Here is a 20,152-nt window from a genome sequence, read left to right on the forward strand (position 1 = left end):
ATTAATAATGGAGAGGCGCCAATTATGACACCTATCCATTATTAATCCAATTGTATGAAAGGGTTAAAAAAACACACACATTATTAAAAAGTATTTTAATGAAATAAACACACAGGTTGTTTTAATATTTTATTGCTCTCTCAATCCACCTGAAGACCCTCGCTCTGAAAAATAATAAACCAACAATATACATACCTTCAGATGATCTGTCACGTCCCACGAAGTAAATCCATCTGAAGGGGTTAAATCATTTTACAGCCAGGAGCTGTGCTAAAGCACTCGCTGGTGCCTGTAAACCCCGGGTACTGAATGGAAAGCAGGATGATCTGTACTTACCTTGAGTTGCGGTGATGCGCCCTCTGCTGGATGTCCTCATGAACTGGAGCCTTGGAAAAGTTCCCACGCTCGAGTTCATATGAGGACATCCAGCAGAGGGCGCATCACCGCAACTCAAGGTAAGTACAGATCATCCTGCTTTCCATTCAGTACCCGGGGTTTACAGGCACCAGCGAGTGCTTTAGCACAGCTCCTGGCTGTAAAATGATTTAACCCCTTCAGATGGATTTACTTCGTGGGACGTGACAGATCATCTGAAGGTATGTATATTGTTGGTTTATTATTTTTCAGAGCGAGGGTCTTCAGGTGGATTGAGAGAGCAATAAAATATTAAAACAACCTGTGTGTTTATTTCATTAAAATACTTTTTAATAATGTGCGTTTTTTTAACCCTTTCATACAACTGGACTAATAATGGATAGGTGTCATAATTGACGCCTCTCCATTATTAATCTGGCTTAACGTCACCTTACAATAGCAAGGTGACATTAACCCTTCATTACCCCATATCCCACCGCTACACGGGAGTGGGAAGAGAGAGGCCAAGTGCCAGAATAGGCGCATCTTCCAGATGTGCCTTTTCTGGGGTGGCTGGGGGCAGATGTTTGTAGCCAGGGGGGGGGGGGGCAATAACCATGGACCCTCTCTAGGCTATTAATATCTGCCCTCAGTCACTGGCTTTACCACTCTGGCGGAGAAAATTGCGAGGGAGCCCACACCAATTTTTTCCGCAATTTAACCCTTTATTTTAGCAGATACAGCTGCCAAATTTTGCACATACACACTACTAACATTAGTAGTGTGGAATATGCAAAAAAAAAAAAGGGATATGAGATGGTTTACTGTATGTAAACCATGTCTCATATCCTGTCAGGTTTGTGAAGGAGAAATGAAAAGCCGGCAATTGAATTACCGGCTTTTCACTAACACCGCTGCGTATTTCTCGCAAGTCACACTGCTGGTCCGTGTGGAATCCGTATTTTTCTCGCCCCCATAGACTTTCATTGGCGATTTTTTTGCGCAATACGGTGACAAACGCAGCATGCTGCGATTTTCTACAGCCGTACAAGACCGTATATTACGGATGCGTAATATACGGCAGATAGGAGCTGGGCCATAGAGAATCATTGGGCCGTGTGTAATGCGTATTTTACGGACGTAGTTTATGCGCTCATACGTCCGTAAAACTCGCCAGTGTGAGGCCGGCCTAAAGATCTTTCCGTAAGATCTTTCCAATCTACATCCTTGAGGTGACCTTCTTCTTATTAAGGCCGTGTTCACATACAGTATACATCTGCAGTATTCACAACTGTTTTTGCGGTGTCCCTTTGAAGAGGAAAGCGCAGTCAACTGTGCATTACTATATGGTTTGGAAAGGTATTGCGATGCCCAGTGGAGTACAATGGGACTTCCTTTGGCCTCCGGGGTGTGAATGGGGGACTATGGTTATACTCGGCACATGCAATTAATGTAAACAAGTAATATGAACATACCCTAAAACGAATATACTAATTAATTCATTCCAGGTGTTAGAAATTTCAATTAACAATATCTGGAAATGGTGAATTTCATAAGAACAACCAAAAAATTGAATAAAGAGAAACAATATGAGATGTCCACGATAAGTGACTGAAGTATTTAGCATTAGGTTCAGCTCCAGGCATTCTACCCATACTGGATTATTAATCTCATGGTCCCTGTTTATGTAGGCGAAAAGTCACTTCGATACTTTGATTAGCATATTTTGTGGTGGTAGATACCATATGAAAAATGAAGTGAAGGAAGATCAGAAAGGTTAAGTAAAATTATTATCTTTATTGGTAACATTTTACACCTAAGAAATAAAATAAATTAAAAAGACAGAGTGGTAAGCCTCCAAGATAGGAGGGGGGGGGGGGGGTAGTCCTGCAGCAGTAAGATTATAATATACACAGAAAAAACTGTCCAAGGCGAAAGATATACGAGTTGTAGTATATGTAGTATATGTAGGCAATAAATTTACCTTATATTAAATGGATACCCTGGATAGTGCTGCAATCGTAATGTATGAAGGGTTAACTGCGAGGGGAACTTTTTTCTGAGCACCTACTGATCTTCCTGTGCTACCAATATTGGTGAAAACCCATAGGTAAAATGCACTCCTTTTTCTTTTTGAACAGCACTATTATTGTTTTATGCAAAACTCGGTAGTTGAAATTAGCATACTTGTTATGGTCTCTACCAAGTGGCCTCTTTTCCCGCTTGGCAGGCTGTTCCATTTTTTGTAAGGTGAACCTGTAAATCGATTGCATATATGGTCTCCTGAGGGATCTCATCCCAGACCTGGACTAAAGCATCCACCAACTCCTGGACAGTCTGTGGTGCAACGTAACATTGGTGGATGGTGCGAGACATGAAGTCCCAGATGTGTTCAATCGGATTCAGGTCTGGGGAACGGACGGGCCAGTCCATAGCTTCAATGCCTTCATCTTGCAGGACCTGCTGACACACTCCAGCCACATGAGGTCTGGCATTGTCCTGCATTAGGAGGAACCCAGGGCCAACCGCAACAGCATATGGTCTCACAAGGGGTCTGAGGATCTCATCTCGGTACCTAATGGCAGTCAGGCTACCTCGGGCGAGCACATGGAGGGCTGTGCGGCTCTCCAAAGAAATGCCACCCCACACCATTACTGATCCACTGCCAAACCGGTCATGCTGGAGGATGTTGCAGGCAGATCGCCCTCCACGGCGTCTCCAGACTCTGTCACGTCTGTCACATGTGCTCAGTGCGAACCTGCTTTCATCTCTTCAGAGCACAGGGCGCCAGTGGCAAATTTGCCAATCCTGGTGTTCTGTGGCAAATGCCAATCGTCCTGCACGGTGTTGGACTGTGAGCACAACCCCCATCTGTGGACGTCGGGCACTCAGACCATCCTCATGGAGTCTGTTTCTAACCGTTTGTGCAGACACATGGACATCTGTGGCCTGCTGGAGGTTATTTTGCAGAGTTCTGGCAGTGCTCCTCCTTTCACAAAGGCTGAGGTAGCGGTCCTGCTGCTGGGTTGTTGCCCTCCTATGGCCCCCTCCACGTCTCCTGGTGTACTGGCATGTCTCCTGGTAACGCCTCCAGCCTCTGGACACTACGCTGACAGAAACAGCAAACTTTCTTGCCACAGCTCGCATTGATGTGCCATCCTGGATGAGCTGCACTACCTGAGCCACTTGTGTGGGTTGTAGAGTCCGTCTCATGCTACCAAAAGCACAACCAACATTCAATCAGTGTTGCTTCCTAAGTGGACAGTTTGATTTCACAGAAGTTTGATTTCCTTGGAGTTATATTCTGTTGTTTAAGTGTTCCCTTTATTTTTTTAAGCAGTATATATAATCTTACTGCTGCAGGACTACCCCCCCTCCTATTTTGCAGGCTTACCACTCTGTCTTTTTAATTTATTTTATTTCTTAGATGTTAAATGTTACCAATAAAGATAATAATTTTACTTAACCTTTCTGATCTTCCTTCACTTCATTTTTCGTATGGTATCTACTATCATACTGAATTATGTTATATACTGGTCAGATCCACCAATACCAGAATACAGCAGTTTCACTGTACTATTATTTTCAATTATAGAGCAAAAGGATTCATCGGTGGACGATTAGCAGAAGGAAGAGACCACGGCGCCTGCCAAAGTTGCTCCTTCTTTGTGAAACCTCAAACAGCAGAGCTCTCGTCCAAATAGTTTATCCAGTTCATTTACTTCTATATAACAGAGCTGTAGGCACAGCTGAATGCACAAAAATGGTGCTGTGTTTGGTACTCCAATTATTCTGCTGATTGGCGAGACCCCCATGGTCATATACTGATTTTCTACCATGAGTAAAGCTCATAAATATTAAATCAAAGAAAAAACAAAACAAAACATGGCCATATTCGCATACAAATTGCCATGTAATCTGAGACCAACATGATATAGGGGCAGAGATGCTGATTCCAGCAATGTGTCATTTCAATAAAAAACGTGCTTAATCAGCAAGCGATTATCACTAGACCACTAGTTGTCTCATGCCATGCATTCCTTCTGCTCTGTATAACCCCTCCCCCACCAGTGATTGGTAGCTTTTTTTGTATATGCAGATAGCTACCAATCAGTGGTGTGGGCGGGGTTATACAGAGCTCAGCATTCAGAGAACTGCTAGATCAGCAGTAGCGAAAAATGGGATTTTATGAAAACTGCAGGAACCAGTATAGTAAGTGATACAACACTGGAATCAGAGTCTCTTCCCCTACATCATGCTTCTTTCAGATAACATAGCAAAAACCTCATGATAGATTAGCTTAAAAAAACAAATGCATAATAATCAGTGCAGATTGCTATTTTGTATTTGGTACTGAGACCTATAGAAAAAAAACCATAGAAAAAAAAACGTAGTATTCCCACAAGTGAAAACATGTCCTTAAAATAATCACTGTAATTAATGAGGACAGAATTGGTTAAGCACACGATAATAAGATAATGAAGTTTTACAAATTTAGACCAGAAAACTAACAGGAAGATGATGGTGACAAAAAATAAAAATAATAACACACTTCTAAACAAAGTAATGATCAAAGGCCGCAGAGAGGGCACATGTCCTATAGTAAAGCCGGATCGCTCATGTGTATGGGATCAGTTCTGTATATGCAGGAACATCTGATTCTGTTTAATGCTCTCTCTCTAGGTTGGAGGAACGGATAATCTGGCACATGTTACAATGGGCTTTGCCAATACAATCAGGATCCAGAAATAGGCCTGCGTTTCCTGCTGGCTCAGAGGTAGGTGATTACCCAGTCAGTCTTCCAGTCTTGTACGTGAAATGCACGCAGAGCGCCAGCTGGCTTCATGCAGGTGAACATTTATTTTGCAAGAATAAAACATTTCTTTACATTATATTGATGAAAGCATAAATGATCAGATTCCCTAATGGGATTCCGTCATGCAGAATCTGTTAACCCATTTCCTGCACTTAACAAAATCCTGATCTTCACAATGATTACCCAGACAGGGCACATTTCAGACAAGCACACACTCAGACTGCACTGTAGTATTGGCAGCACACGCCATAGTGCTAAATACAACCCGCAGCAGCACAAAGTCACTGCTTCTAATGCAAACCAACCCATCTATTTGCACAATGGTACACAACATCATACTTTTATCTAAGATCAAAGACATAATTAGAAAACACCAGTGATTGTCTTACCGCTGTCTCCAACATCATGTCCTCCCTCTATCTGAAACTGAACCTGTCAAAAACTGAACTCCTTGTGTTTCCTCCCTCTACTAACCTACCTATGCCCGACATTGTCACCTCAGTGTGTGGTTCCACCATTACTCCCCATCAACACTCCCGCTGTCTTGGGGTCATACTTGATTCAGAGCTTTCATTTACCCCCCACATCCGATCATGGGGTCGCTCTTGTCATCTGCACCTAAAAAAGATTTCTAGAATTTGACCCTTTCTTACATTTGACTCTGCAAAAACTCTTACTGTTTCTCTTATTCATTCTCGTCTGGACTATTGTAACTCTCTACTAATCAACCTCCCTCTTACCAAACTCTCCCCCCTCCAATCTGTCCTGAATGCTGCTGCCAGGATTATATTCCTCACCAATCGTTACACCGATGGCTCTACCCTGTGCCAGTCATTACAATGGTTACCCATCCACTCCAGAATTCAGTATAAACTTATTACCCTCATCCACAAAGCGCTCCACGGCTCAGCACCACCCTACATCTCCTCCTTCATCTCAGTCTATCACCCTACCCGCGCCCTCCGCTCTGCTAATGACCTGAGGTTAACATCCTCAATAATCAGAACCTCCCACTCCTGTCTCCAAGACTTTTCACGTGCTGCGCCAATTTTTTTGGAATGCACTACATAGGTTAATTCAATTAATCTCCAATACCCACAGTTTTAAGCGTGGCCTAAAAACGCATTTTTTCAGACTGGCCTACCGCCTCAACATATTAATCTAACTATCCCTGTGTTGCCCATTCAAAATTTTTACCATAACCAGGTTCCTCCTATCATGCTCTCACACGCTTTATGCATATAATAGCCCTCTGTGTCTGTACGGTTACATATTCTGGCTGATAACCGGTTCATCTATCATTACATGAACACCCGATTTCCTACACCAGGGGTGGGGAATCTCAGGCCCCAGGACCATTTATGGCCCTCGATGACCTTTTATCCGGCCCCCTAGAAGGTTCTCGGGGACCACATTCTTGGGCAGGGAGCTGTATTTTGATTGCCACCAGCTCATTATTTTCTTCTTGCTCTATAAGCACACACGCAGTGTTCACTACTCAACACTGAAGGGCATGCAATGAAAGATTACGTCTTGACACCAGTGCCAGAGTCATGATGCACTTTGTGGGTGGAGTTTGTACATCCCCCGAAGGATGGTATAAATATCCAAATGGCCCTTGGCAGATAAAAAGATTCCCCACCCCTGTCCTACACTATAGCTGGTCCGAACAACAAAAGTAAATGTTACCATCCACCTTTCATGTCTCTCCTATTTGCTCATAGAGTGTAAGCTTGGAAGCAGGGCCCTCATTCCTTTTATTATCTGTTGATCTATGTGTTTAATGTTATGTTGTAATTTCTATGGTCTGTACAAGTCCCCGCTAAAATGTAAAGTGCTGCGGAATATGTTGGCGCTATAGAAATAACATTATTATTACAATTATAATTATCTATACCTGCCACTGTTAAAGTGACCACCCACCCCAGCACTAAAGAGAGACTATAAATCACTTATGTATAAACATCTTACCTGGTGCTCTCCATTTGACTTCTGCGGCATCCTCCATTCAGATCCATGTTCTGTTCCTCCTGCTTCTATGTTGACCACCAAGGTGGCATGGGAAGTGCAGGGGTAAGGTTAAACCATTCTTTCCCTGCACTTTCTTGTGCTAAAAGCACTGGAGGCACGGATTAGACTTACCACTGCACTCTCCCTGCAGCGGCAGCTGTCTTGGAAGAACGAAACATTGATACAAGCAGAAGTGGAAGCCGGAGGCAAATTGAGTGCATCAGGCAGTATGCTATACATATTGTACATAAGAAATGTATGGTCACTTTTCAATCCCAGAGTGGAGGGTCGCCTTTAAGGGGTTATCAATATGACAATTTTGCTTGATCAGTTGGTGTCAATATATTCCCTTACGTTTAAGCCAAAAGTAATTATTCATTACACCGTCACATTTAGGTAAGTACATTACTATACATGGCTGCATTTTCTCTTCGGTATTGAGTCAACAAGTTTTGGCTTGACTCTACATCTTTGGCTGCACCACTATCTACATGAGCCACATCAGGGAGTTTAGTGGCTACGTCCAAGTAGACAGACTGAGCTGCTCAGCTCACTGATTGGCAGCAGTGCTGTCGACGTGATGTCAGCGCTGTGGACAATAGCAGACATCAGGAGCAGCGGCGGAGACTCAATGATGGACTCGAGTAAGGTTGAGTAAAGACCAGTTTGTTTGTTTGTTTGTTTGCTTAAAACAAACTGTACCAGGCAACAGTTTTCTGAATTCTCAAAATCCCTTTAAAAGCTTAACTGTATGTTCAAGTAACTTTTCAGAATAAGTTGTTCTGTGTGTACATGAGGAATAACACTATGTCTGGCTGTTATATGACTTGCATCTGGCATGTTCCCCAGTTCTGTCCTCTGCAGCCTTTATATCTCAATTTGCATTCCACTCTGAGCTGGTGGGAAGAAACGAGCTGCTATGATGCATCTCACACACAGCACAGCACACAGAGAGGGGGACTCCTGCTCTTTGTTCCTGCTTTTATCACTCAAAGACAAGCAGCATGGAGAAAATTACACAGCAGTACTGAGAAGTAAATTCAGCTCTAAGGGTACCGTCACACAGTGCAATTTTGATCGCTACGACGGCACGATTCGTGATGTTGCAGCGTCGTATGATTATCGCTCCAGCGTCGTAGACTGCGGTCACACTTTGCAATCACGGCGCTGGAGCGATGCCGAAGTCCCCGGGTAACCAGGGTAAACATCGGGTTACTAAGCGCAGGGCTGCGCTTAGTAACCCGATGTTTACCGTGGTTACCAGCGTAAAAGTAAAAAAAAAAAAACCGTACATACTCACCATCTGATGTCCGTCAGGTCCCTTGCCGTCTGCTTCCTGCTCTGACTGAGTGCCGCCGTACAGTGAGAGCACAGCACAGCAGTGACGTCACCGCTGTGATCTGCTCTCACTTTCCGGCCGGCAGTCAGAGCGGGAAGCGGACGGCAAGGGACCTGATGGACATCAGATGGTGAGTATGTACGGTTTGTTTTTTTTTACTTTTACGCTGGTAACCACGGTAAACATCGGGTTACTAAGCGCGGCCCTGCGCTTAGTAACCCGATGTTTACCCTGGTTACCAGCGAACGCATCGCTGGATCGCTGTCACACACAACGATCCAGCGATGACAGCGGGAGATCCAGCGACGAAAGAAAGTTTCAAACGATCTGCTACGACGTACGATTCTCAGCAGGGTCCCTGATCGCAGTAGCGTGTCAGACACTGCGAGATCGTAACGATATCGCTAGAACGTCACGAATCGTGCCGTCGTAGCGATCAAAATTGCACTGTGTGACGGTACCCTAAGGTGTTAGAAATCTCAGCATGATCTTTCTGTGTCTACCCTCAGCTTGCACATTTCCACACTCTGATTCCCTCTCTTCCTCCCACTTCCACTCCCCATAGAGCAGTATCACATAACACAGTGAGCCTGCATCCTGTCTTGTCTGAGCAAGATGGATTTGAGACTTTTTTTCCAAATTGCATGGTAAGATTATGAGGCAGGTGAGAGAGTGAGAAATCTGATTCCTTTCTCACTTATCAGATTCTTCTATTTAAAAAAAAATCTAATATTCAACTGTACTATTAATTAATGCAAAATTTGTTGAAAGTACAGTTCCCACTTGATGCAGATGCCAAAATACAGTTGTTAAATGGCTGCATGTATTAGCTGTCAATGTTCAGGTGGGGACAGCCACTGGCACCATCATTAATGGAACACTTTAAAGATTGTCGCAGGTCCGAACTCTCAATCTTCAGGTGAAGTGGTTAACATTGTACTCTTGTGCTGGAGACCCGAGTTCCAATCCAAGGACAAAATCTGCAAGGAGTTGTATGCTCTCCCGTGTTTGCATGGGTTTCCTCCCACACTCCAAAGACATACTAATAGGTAATTTAGATTGGGAGCGCCAATGGGCACAGTGATAATGATGTCTGTAAAGGCGCTATATAAGCGACTAAATAAACAAGTAAATATATACAACCCCTTTAAGACTAGAGGAAATAAGGTTTCAAAATTATGATTTTCATTTGGACAGAATTATATAAATGGCTCATCTTCTCCCCTGCAAGTAAATACATCAAAGTTTGCCTAATTTCCCCTACATTGTGAAAGAATCCCCCCTTAGGGTACCGTCACACAGTGCCATTTACATCGCTACGACGGCACGATTCGTGACGTTGCAGCGTCGTATGATTATCGCTCCAGCGTCGTAGACTGCGGTCACACGTTGCAATCACGGCGCTGGAGCGATGCCGAAGTCCCCGGGTAACTAGGGTAAACATCGGGTTACTAAGCGCAGGGCCGTGCTTAGTAACCCGATGTTTACCGTGGTTACCAGCGTAAAAGTAAAAAAAAAAAAAACCGTACATACTCACCATCTGATGTCCGTCAGGTCCCTTGCCGTCTGCTTCCTGCTCTGACTGAGTGCCGCCGTACAGTGAGAGCACAGCACAGCAGTGACGTCACCGCTGTGATCTGCTCTCACTTTCCGGCCGGCAGACAGTCAGAGCGGGAAGCAGACGGCAAGGGACCTGACGGACATCAGATGGTGAGTATGTACGTTTTTTTTTTCTTTTACGCTGGTAACCACGGTAAACATCGAGTTACTAAGCGCGGCCCTGCGCTTAGTAACCCGATGTTTACCCTGGTTACAAGCGAACGCATCGCTGGATCGCTGTCACACACAACGATCCAGCGATGACAGCGGGAGATCCAGCGACGAAAGAAAGTTTCAAACGATCTGCTATGACGTACGATTCTCAGCAGGGTCCCTGATCGCTGCTGCGTGTCAGACACTGCGAGATCGTAACGATATCGCTAGAACGTCACGAATCGTGCCGTCGTAGCGATCAAAATTGCACTGTGTGACGGTACCCTTAGATGAGAAGAACAGCTTGTTAATCGCAAACAATCCAGCCAGGTCTGCAATCATGGCCACTCTCCGAGCATAGATTAGGTAGTAGCTGACTGCAGCCAGGCACCTCCTCTGCACAAATCCTGGTAACCTTACCAAAATGAATCATCAAGACTCCCCCATAAGTTTGGAGGGGGAAAAAAATCTTTTTTTTTTTTTTTTTAAAACTGAATCAAGCTAGAAAGTTCCTTGGAAAACATAAAAGCATAAGGACGGTGTCAAATCAGCTCTGATGTAGGGTTTGGCGGCACTAGGATGAAAGTAGGAATAATGGACTGGGCTCAATGACAGCAACTGGAGAACTACCTTTTACAGGTCAAATTAATTCTTACTTCTGTCTGAAAACAGGAAAGAAATTTTGGCAATATTGATATTTTTGACCTGTAGGATGATGGATTCACAATGCTGTTATACATGCAGATGGATGACCACTTCTGGGAGATCTAAATAAAGGAAACAGGATTGATCTCTCCCATAGTCTGGTAGACCAAAATCAACTTACGAAGATTACTAGCAAGAAAACGTAGGAGTGGAGATGTTTCTTTAAGGTTGGAAACAGCAGCTTGGAAGGAACTGAAGTCGTCTCCACTGGGCTCTGGAAATCATTTATCTCTCTGCCTCCACAATGTTGTGTTTGTTTAAGGCCACATTCACACAGTCAGTATTTGGTCAGTATTTTAACTCAGTATTTGTAAACCAAAATCAGGAGTGGGTGATAAATACAGAAGTGGTGACGTGTTTCTATTATACTTTTCCTCTGATTGCTTCACTCCTGGTTATGGCTTAAGGCCCCGTCTCACTTAGCGATTTACCAACGATCACGACCAGCGATATGACCTGGCCGTGATCGTTGGTAAGTCGCTGTGTGGTCGCTGGGGAGCTGTCACACAGACCGCTCTCCCCAGCGACCAACGATCAGGGGAACGAGTTCGGCATCGTTGAAACTGTCTTCAACGATGCCGAAGTCCCCCTGCAGCACCCGGGTAACCAGGGTAAACATCGGGTTACTAAGCGCAGGGCCGCGCTTAGTAACCCGATGTTTACCCTGGTTACCAAAAAAAACAAACAGTACATACTCGCCTTTCGGTGTCCAGGTCCCTTGCCGTCTGCTTCCTGCTCTGACTGACTGAGCCGCCGTACACTGAGAGCAGAGCGCAGCGGTGACGTCACTGCTGTGCTCTCACTTCTCACTGTACGGCCGGCAGTCAGTGAGAGCAGGAAGCAGACGGCAACGGACCTGACGGACATCAGAAGGCGAGTATGTATTGTTTTTTTTTTTTTACATTTACGCTGGTAACCAGGGTAAACATCGGGTTACTAAGCGCGGCCCTGCGCTTAGTAACCCGATGTTTACCCTGGTTACCAGTGAAGACATCGCTGGATCGGTGTCACACACACCGATTCAGCAATGTCAGCGGGGCCTCAACGACCAAAAAAAGGTCCAGGCCATTCCGACACGACCAGCGATCTCGCAGCAGGGGCCTGATCGCTGGTACGTGTCACACATAGCGAGATCGCTATGGAGGTCGCTGTTGCGTCACAAAACTTGTGACTCAGCAGCGATCTCGCTAGCGATCTCGCTATGTGAGACGGGGCCTTTACAAATACTGATGTAAAATACTGACCAAATACTGAACGTGTGAACATGGCCTAATAGCAGCTTTGGATAATCTCTACTTGTTAGAAGAGTCTCAAATAAAGACGTCCACAAAGGCAAAGCTTAGCAGCAAGTTTTCAGTTGGAGGACAGGACAAATACTCCAGAGGGAGAGATGCTTTGTAGCTGGCTTCCTTGCTGACCAAGAGATGAGAATCCTAAACATAGTTTCCCACATCCCCCATTAACTGATGGCATTATATAAAAATTATTTTTCCAAACTACCCAAACCTTTTAAAGTGGTGCACTGAATAAAAGAATAGGAATTATCTTAAAGGGATTGGTGTAAAATAAAAATATATATATACCTATCCACAGATCCCATGCTTCAACTCTCCTACTGCTGACAGAGTCTCCCATCGGGCTTTATACATCTTGTTCTTGCCATATAGACATGTGGTTGTTACAGCTAGTGTCTGGCTGCAGTGAAGAAGTGGTGGTCACCTCCGCAGCCAGTGATTAGCTTCAGTGGTCATATGTCACAATTTCTGCTGGAAGAGGAAGCATGGAGACAGATGGGGACCAGAGCAAGGCTAAGAGAAGAACATCAGGGGGTCGGAAGGCGATTATACGTTGCATTTTAACCCCATTTTAACCCCTTCATGACCCCAGCTTTTTTCGGTTTTGCATTTTCGATTTTCGCTCCCCTCCTTCCCAGAGTCATAACTTTTTTATTTTTCCGTCAATATGGCCATGTGAGGGCTTATTTTTTGAGGGACAAGTTGTACTTTTGAACGACATCATTGGTTTTAGAATGTCGCGTACTAGAAAACGGGAAAAAAATTCCAAGTGCGGTGAAATTGCAAAAAAAGTTCAATCCCACACTTGTATTTTGTTTGGCTTTTTCAAGGAGACCTCTGGTTGTTATGCCGGCGCATCGCTGACCCCCAATCACGTGACGGGGGACAGCAATGCACTCATTTCTGTCCGGATGGCCGGAAGCGCTAGTTAAATGCCGCTGTCAGAGTTTGACAGCGGCATTTAACTAGTTAATGGCGGCGGGCGGATCGCAGTTCCAACCGCCGCTATTGCGGGCACATGTCAGCTGTACAAAACAGCTGACATGCCCCGGCTTTGATGCGGGTTCACCGCCGGAGCCCGCATCAAAGCGGGGGTTCTGACCTAGGACGCACTATCCCGTCCGAGGTCAGAAAGGGGTTAATGCTGAGCATTGTTTTAAACACAAGTGTTCACGAACTCTTTTAAGGCTGTATTCACACATCTGTGTGTCACAGTCCAAGTAAATACTGGTCGGGGGTCTTCTGATTCCATATATCCCTATGAGCTTGTTCAGTTCAGGTCGGGAGACCCACGGCCAGTCTGTGAATAACAGGCCATGACACACAGATGTGTGAATGCAGACTAAGAAACGTTTTTTCATGCAGGACGATGGGACTCTTGGGCTCCTACATAAAGCAGTGATTACATGTGCAATGTGAATATTTTAAACCACTAGCACAAAATAAATTGTGCATTTGTCTATACTTCCCCCTCTCATGATGAATTTGTCCAGTATTTGGAGCTTTTATATCTTCTTGAAATCACTGACAGACCTGGCAGAAACCCAGATCATGAAGTTATGTCCTTTTCGAGTGGTTTCAGAATGCTTTACATTTTCTGGCTGTCTTTCAGCAAAATTATGGATGTTGTAAATGCCGAGTAGGATCCAGGGAAGGAAAGTACTGGGGGAAAAAGTCAAAGGATTATGTCATTCTCCACATCCACATCTCGGTAATATCACTGTAACTGGTATGTTAACTGTGTTTTCAATATTTCAGCCTCCAAAATGGATTCCTATATCTAAAAAGTTAAAGACTGTCCTTTTTGCGCTGTCAGCTGAACACTCATCTTCTGTTTGAAAGCAAAGTGTCACTACAGCATATTCAGGAAACCTTGTCTGGTCCAGCAGGCTTTATAGGCAGCTGAAATATTTGCCTACCCTATATGGAGACCCATTTTTTCCTCTTAGACATTTCAGTAGACTTGGCAAATGTGTAATTTGTTGAAATGTTATGCCTTAGTAAACAACATTGAATTCATGCACACAGTGAGCCAATATATGGATCTGTAATCTGGGCTCCACGGACTGCAAAAACACCATGGGTGTAACAATCGGTGCAGAGGTTGCAATTGCAACAGTTCACTAGGCCTATATGTATAGACTATTAAAAGGGGTTAACGAGGACTATTTTATTCTTTTAATATGGTTCTAAAAAATAAAACAGGCAGGTAGTTGCTAACAGAGGCAACTACCTGCCTGTTCTATCCGATGCTGACTCAGGGCAGTCACCGACCGCTCCTACCGGCAATTCTGCTGTTTGACGTCAACATAGCAGCTCTTCCGACCTGTTCTCTCAATAAGGCCTGACTGCTGACGTCATGCTGATTGACAGCTGGCTCCATGCAGTTAGGCAAAAGGGAGCCGGCTGTCAATCAGCATGACATCGGCAGTCATGCCCTGTCAACAGAGCAGAGTAGAAGACAAGCCGCTGCTCTGTTGACGTGACATCAATGAAAGCCACCGTCATGTCAACTACCGGTACCTGCCTGTTAGTTCTTAGGATTGAAGCAAAAAAAATGAATTAGTCCTCGATAACCCCCTATAAAGAGGTGCAATAATTGAGGGCCCTGTTGGAGACTTCGCATTAGGGGCCAGACCACAGTAAGAGTGCACAAAGAAATTAAACCCAAAAGTAAAAAAAAAATTTGAAAATTGTGGCATGTTCCAAAACATGCCGTATTCTGGAGCTTTACTGGATGAGATTACTGTGCATTATGTGGTAGGCTACGGGAGTCTAATGCCGCCAAACACAGTGCTGGACCCTTCACTAATAGAAAACATGGAAGCCTGCAGAAGCCTCATGCCCTCTGGACTGCTATACTCTGGGACTACTCACAGATTAATAAGCATCATAAATTTTACTTCTAATCAACTAGGCCCACACTGCATGACAAACTTGTTTTCCAAATGGATTTTCTGCAGTTTGTTATTACAACTATTCCCTTTCTGCACATTCTTGATAACCGCAGTTAGATTTTACTGAAGAACGGTTCAGAAATAGTTACCGAGCAGAAGTTGCCAACCATAAACGAGGCAGAATGCACAAAACCACAAGACCTTTGCCAGTAAGGATAAAATTTTAGGGCTAGCTCTGTAAGACGTTAGCAAAAGGAAACCCTAAACAACCAAACGGTTCTACATGACTGACTACTCCTGATTAGAGACATTTCTTAAAGGGAAAATTCCCATCTCAGTAAGCAATGGTATTTTTTAATGATTGCTGGGGGTCTGACCTCTGCGACCCACTCTGATCCTGAGGATGGAAGTGGCAGCCCTGTTTCCCCTTCCCAGGAAAAACTTCAGGGAGTGTCGTCATTGCTGTGTAGGAAAAATAAAATAATAAAAGGGGGTAACAATGCCGAATCAGCACAGCAGCGCTTCCATTCTCAGGAACCATGGGGGTCCCAACGGGCGATCACCCAGCAATTATTAAGTGATAAAGTGATTCATAAACTACATGATAATGCATTTATTCTACCATTTGTAGATATATATTTCTGCCTTCATCAGTGTAAATAATACAGCTGATCAAGAGCAATGGCCCATTATCTAATTTTCAATTATAAAGACCTCTTACATCAGGAAATCTGTAGTAGACCCATAAGGAGGTGCACTGAAGAGAGGATTTTATGTACGGACTACTGCAGATATCTGTGGTTGAAAGCAGTGCCCCCTGGTTGACCCATGCATATCCACAATTTAGCAGGCAGGCATCTCTCTTCTAAGTCCTGCCAGGACAATGCTCTATGTGAACAGCTCTAAGCGTGATTTTCTGGCTTCTCTGCAAGGACCATAAACTGGCGCCTGTGACCACTTAGGTAGAACTGATGTAAAAGATGCATGTTGTGCTGCTCTATTTCAGAGCCATATTTCACACATCAGATAAGTATGAAAACTATAAATGAGCCCCATAATAAGTAACACTGCAAGCACATGGAGCGGTAGAGGGGCAGGAAGAGAGGAAATGTGCCACTATGGAGCCTCCTTACTTCATACATTATCTAGGACAGGTCACACTTTTTACAATGGTGGCTAGGTCATATTCCTTCACAATGGGAAGGGGACATATTTCTACTTATGTCAAGCATAAGGTTAGGGCATTGTGACCATGAAATTAGAGCAATTTGTCTGTGTCTTAGGAGATATACGCCTATCAGTTGCCATAGTCAGGATGCATGCCTAGACATCGGAAGAATTTAGACATTTAGGAAGTGTGCCCCAAAGGGGGACACAGAATGCACCGCGAAAGCATCCTTAGTCTTAGAACATCCAGCAATCAGCTTTAAAAGGGTTGTCTCATCTTCTTAAATGGGTAAAATTAAGAAAGCGCTTGTAAAAACAAGAGTCCTTGCAATTTTCCCTTTAAGAAAAATCCTCTTCGTTTGTAAGAACAGAGAGCTTTCTAGTTCTGAAGTTTACAGCTCATTGCCTAGGTAACCACCAACCCCTGCAATATGTCAGTGGTGGCCGGTCACCTTGGCAAATAGTGCAATGCTTGCAAAGTGTGTTTTTTTCTTTTCTATGCAGCTTGTAAACGCAGCTCTGAAGTTGGCCAGACATCTTCAGTGTCCTGACAATCACTCCTCCGATGCTGCTGAGGCAAATTTCCGGCTTCTTCAGAGGGCATACAATTCGGGCTACAGGCACAACAATGCCGCTGGTCCAAACTATCAATCATCAGGAGCTCATAGAAGCTGGAAGAGGAGCGGTGTGCTCCTGATGTAACAGGAGGTAAACCTTTTAATATGTGGATAAAGTCAATTATTTTCACCTGAGGTGGTGCTGTCGGATATAGAAACCAATTGGCAGCTAGTGAAAATTATATGCAGGGTCTTACAGAGGTCTTCAATAAAAAAAGAAACATTATAAAACAGGGTAATCAGCTCTATTATCTCCAAATCACCTAATGGGGTTTCTAAACTGTCAATCCCCACAATACGACTGCTTGTATGAGATTTTGTTTATTAGACACATGAAATTCATACCTTTGTAATGTGATTCAATAATAGTTCGTGCTGATGCCTAAATTGAGCTATTTAGGGTCATTTCAATGTAATAAATGTGCCGATTGTGAGGCTTGAACAATGAGGAAGGTTACTTATTGCTCCTTTTTATTGCGGCACGCAGGGAGTTTTGCACTGCCTGCGGATATTGTGGATTTTTTCCTTGAAGCGTGAAACAAACATTATCTTTGTGTGTGAGGTAGGTTAGACATAAAACAACATGAGAAGAGCTGCCACAGACGTGGACACACAGGGAAAACATACGACATTACATTTAGCAGTAGGAAGACTTGGTTTCCTGTTTCATTACACTAGGACTGCAAAGTAGACAAGGAAAAACTTTACCGGCCTACCCATCGTGCCCCTCTTCCCAGGAACTCCAGGCAAACCCTGTGTGGGGAAAAAAAGTAAGACGGCTTAGGTGACAGGTTCACAAAGACATCTATGTCCAAAACTAGTGTGGAAAGGCACCAAACAGAAAATCACACAAGAAGCTGCACTCCCACTATAAAATAAAGGGTGCTGAAAAAAGCCCAGACCTTTCCTGTATGGGAAGGCTACAATAGGGCAATCTGCCCAATCTTACAAGCTTTGCCCTCCCATTACAGATTTTTTTCTTAGAATATATCATACTTGAACCTCTTTTCTTACAGTTGTACTGTTCCTCCGGGGTGTGTTCCTCTACACTTTGATATTAACCAATCACTGCGGAGTTTGTAGGGATACGTCCCTTTGCGTTGAATAAAGTAACACCCAGTTTTCAATTTGTTCTTATATTTTCAAGAGAAATGACAAAGGAACAGGACAACACAGAGTTCTCACAAATAATGCTCAGAATTTGTTATTTTACGTGGCCTAAAAAGTATTTGCTCAAACAGGTTTGTCAGTAATGAAATCTGCAGTGATAAATTCACATCAAATTGTGCAGATTTTCAAAAAGTATTGAATTATCGATATATTCACCTCTAATGACAAAGGTACACGTGAGACCTAGTCCAGCAGTGAAAATCTCCTGCTGATAAAACACTGATTATATTGAAACTACTACACACGGCCCAGTAAGTGACACATCCCTGGAATCAAGCTCTCTTGCCCTATATTATGTCCTATATAAAAAACCTGATAACAGTATCACTCTAACAAATGATACAGTATGTTCTACCACATCGCATGCCATCAATGCTGCTAATGAAATCATGCCAGGTAGACTTGTCTTAACAACATATGCATTGCTCATTACAATTTCTGCAATTCTCCACCGTCTAAATTGGTCTCGTTTACAGAAGTATTGCCAAATTACCAGTAAAGTAGTCACTATAACTAGAGATACAGTGGCACAATGGTAGCACTGAGTTAGCGGTAGTTACTTCAAGGGTAAGGAATATATTTTTATCTGATAAAGAGTATAGATGTCATTTCCGGACATTGTTGGAGATGGATATTTCCAATGCAGGAGAAACAGCTGAACAGGCATTGCCTCCCAACTCCAGAACAAGCCACATTCTTCTAAGGTAAGGCAACCCCCATCATCTGCCACGCATTATGCTTTCGATGATCACCCTTTTGTCAGCATTTGATGAATGTCGCCCATGGTAACAGGGTAAACAGAGACACCAACATAATTGCTTAGAAGACATGGCCTCTATTAAAAGGAGGGTCATGACTTCCTGTCCTCTGAAGAGAGATCCTTTGAATTTACGCACTCCCTGTCTGTGTTAGATTGCCCTATAAAACTCTCATCCACTGTGCCCAAGAGTCTCTAAAGTGATTGAACACCTCATGAGAAAACAAATCTACTTTATCAATCATCCACAGTCTTAAGAAGTGCAGCAATTCCCTTAAAAAAAAAAAACAAATAAAAAAAAAATCCTCCATCTGTGTAATAGATTGAGAGTGGGTCTCCCTGGCTGCAGTGTGCGCCGGATTTCTGATATTCTGCCGGCCCATAATGTATATTTCCACGTTTGATGGGTTAGAGGGCAGGATAAAGGCATGTTAGTAATTATCCTTTGAACATCACAAAGCGTGCTCTTTACATCAGTCAAATGGCAGCATTTAAGCTACATTAAAGGTCCAAGACTCTTCCAAATGTCATGGGAATGCAAGTCGTTTGGTGGATCTGTATTACTGATCTACGGATCCAATTTGGGTAGAATTCCTGCTAATCAGCTGAAAAAAGAAACAACACCAAACCACTGATTCGGTGTGACAAATTGGCTTGTCAATATACATTTGGTTGAGCTTGGTTTAAAAGGGGTTTACTGCCAAAACTGGTTAGTCAGACAAGTGAAAAAGAAAAATCTGAAGTGTCTAGCAGCCTGGATCGCTACCATGAGTCCCCAACAATAATTGTTGTAAAAGTGTTTTTAAGACATGCTTAAAACTTTGAAAAATGGGAATTTGTTCAGCGTAACACATATTAGGCTACGTTCACATTTGCGGTCGGCGCCGCAGCGTCGGGGGCCGCAGCGTCACTGCATGCGTCATGCGCCCCTATATTTAACATGGGGGCGCATGGACAAGCGTCGCACTTGCGTTTTGCGCCGCATGCGTTCCTGCGGCGCACGCGTCCGGGCGCATTGGACGCAGCAAGTTGCATTTTTGCTGCGTCCAAAATCAATCAAAAAAAGGACGCATGCGGCGCAAAACGCAGCGTTGTGCATGCGTTTTTGTTTGCGTTGTGTGTTGCGGCGCCGACGCTGCGGCGCACAACGCAAATGTGAACGTAGCCTTAGAGAACTGGTGCTCCATGAGAAAAAGAAAGATGGGAGTGGGAGGTTCAGATTATGGTAGAAGATAGGGCCTATTACACTAATAAGACTATAGTGAAAAAACCT

General features: G+C 43.8%; 1 protein-coding gene across 2 annotated transcripts in view; it reads right to left on the minus strand.

Moving 5' to 3' along the window:
* COL27A1 (collagen type XXVII alpha 1 chain) overlaps positions 1-20,152 on the minus strand; it is a 477,424-nt gene that overhangs the window by 349,952 nt on the left and 107,320 nt on the right. For both annotated transcript variants that reach the window (XM_077283906.1, XM_077283905.1), the window contains exon 12: positions 17,661-17,705. In XM_077283906.1, coding sequence (XP_077140021.1) covers positions 17,661-17,705 — 45 coding nt within the window. The remainder of the gene's footprint in view (positions 1-17,660; positions 17,706-20,152) is intronic.

Source organism: Ranitomeya variabilis, chromosome 2, assembly GCF_051348905.1.
Source record: "Ranitomeya variabilis isolate aRanVar5 chromosome 2, aRanVar5.hap1, whole genome shotgun sequence".
NCBI classification, from domain to species: Eukaryota; Metazoa; Chordata; class Amphibia; order Anura; family Dendrobatidae; genus Ranitomeya; species Ranitomeya variabilis.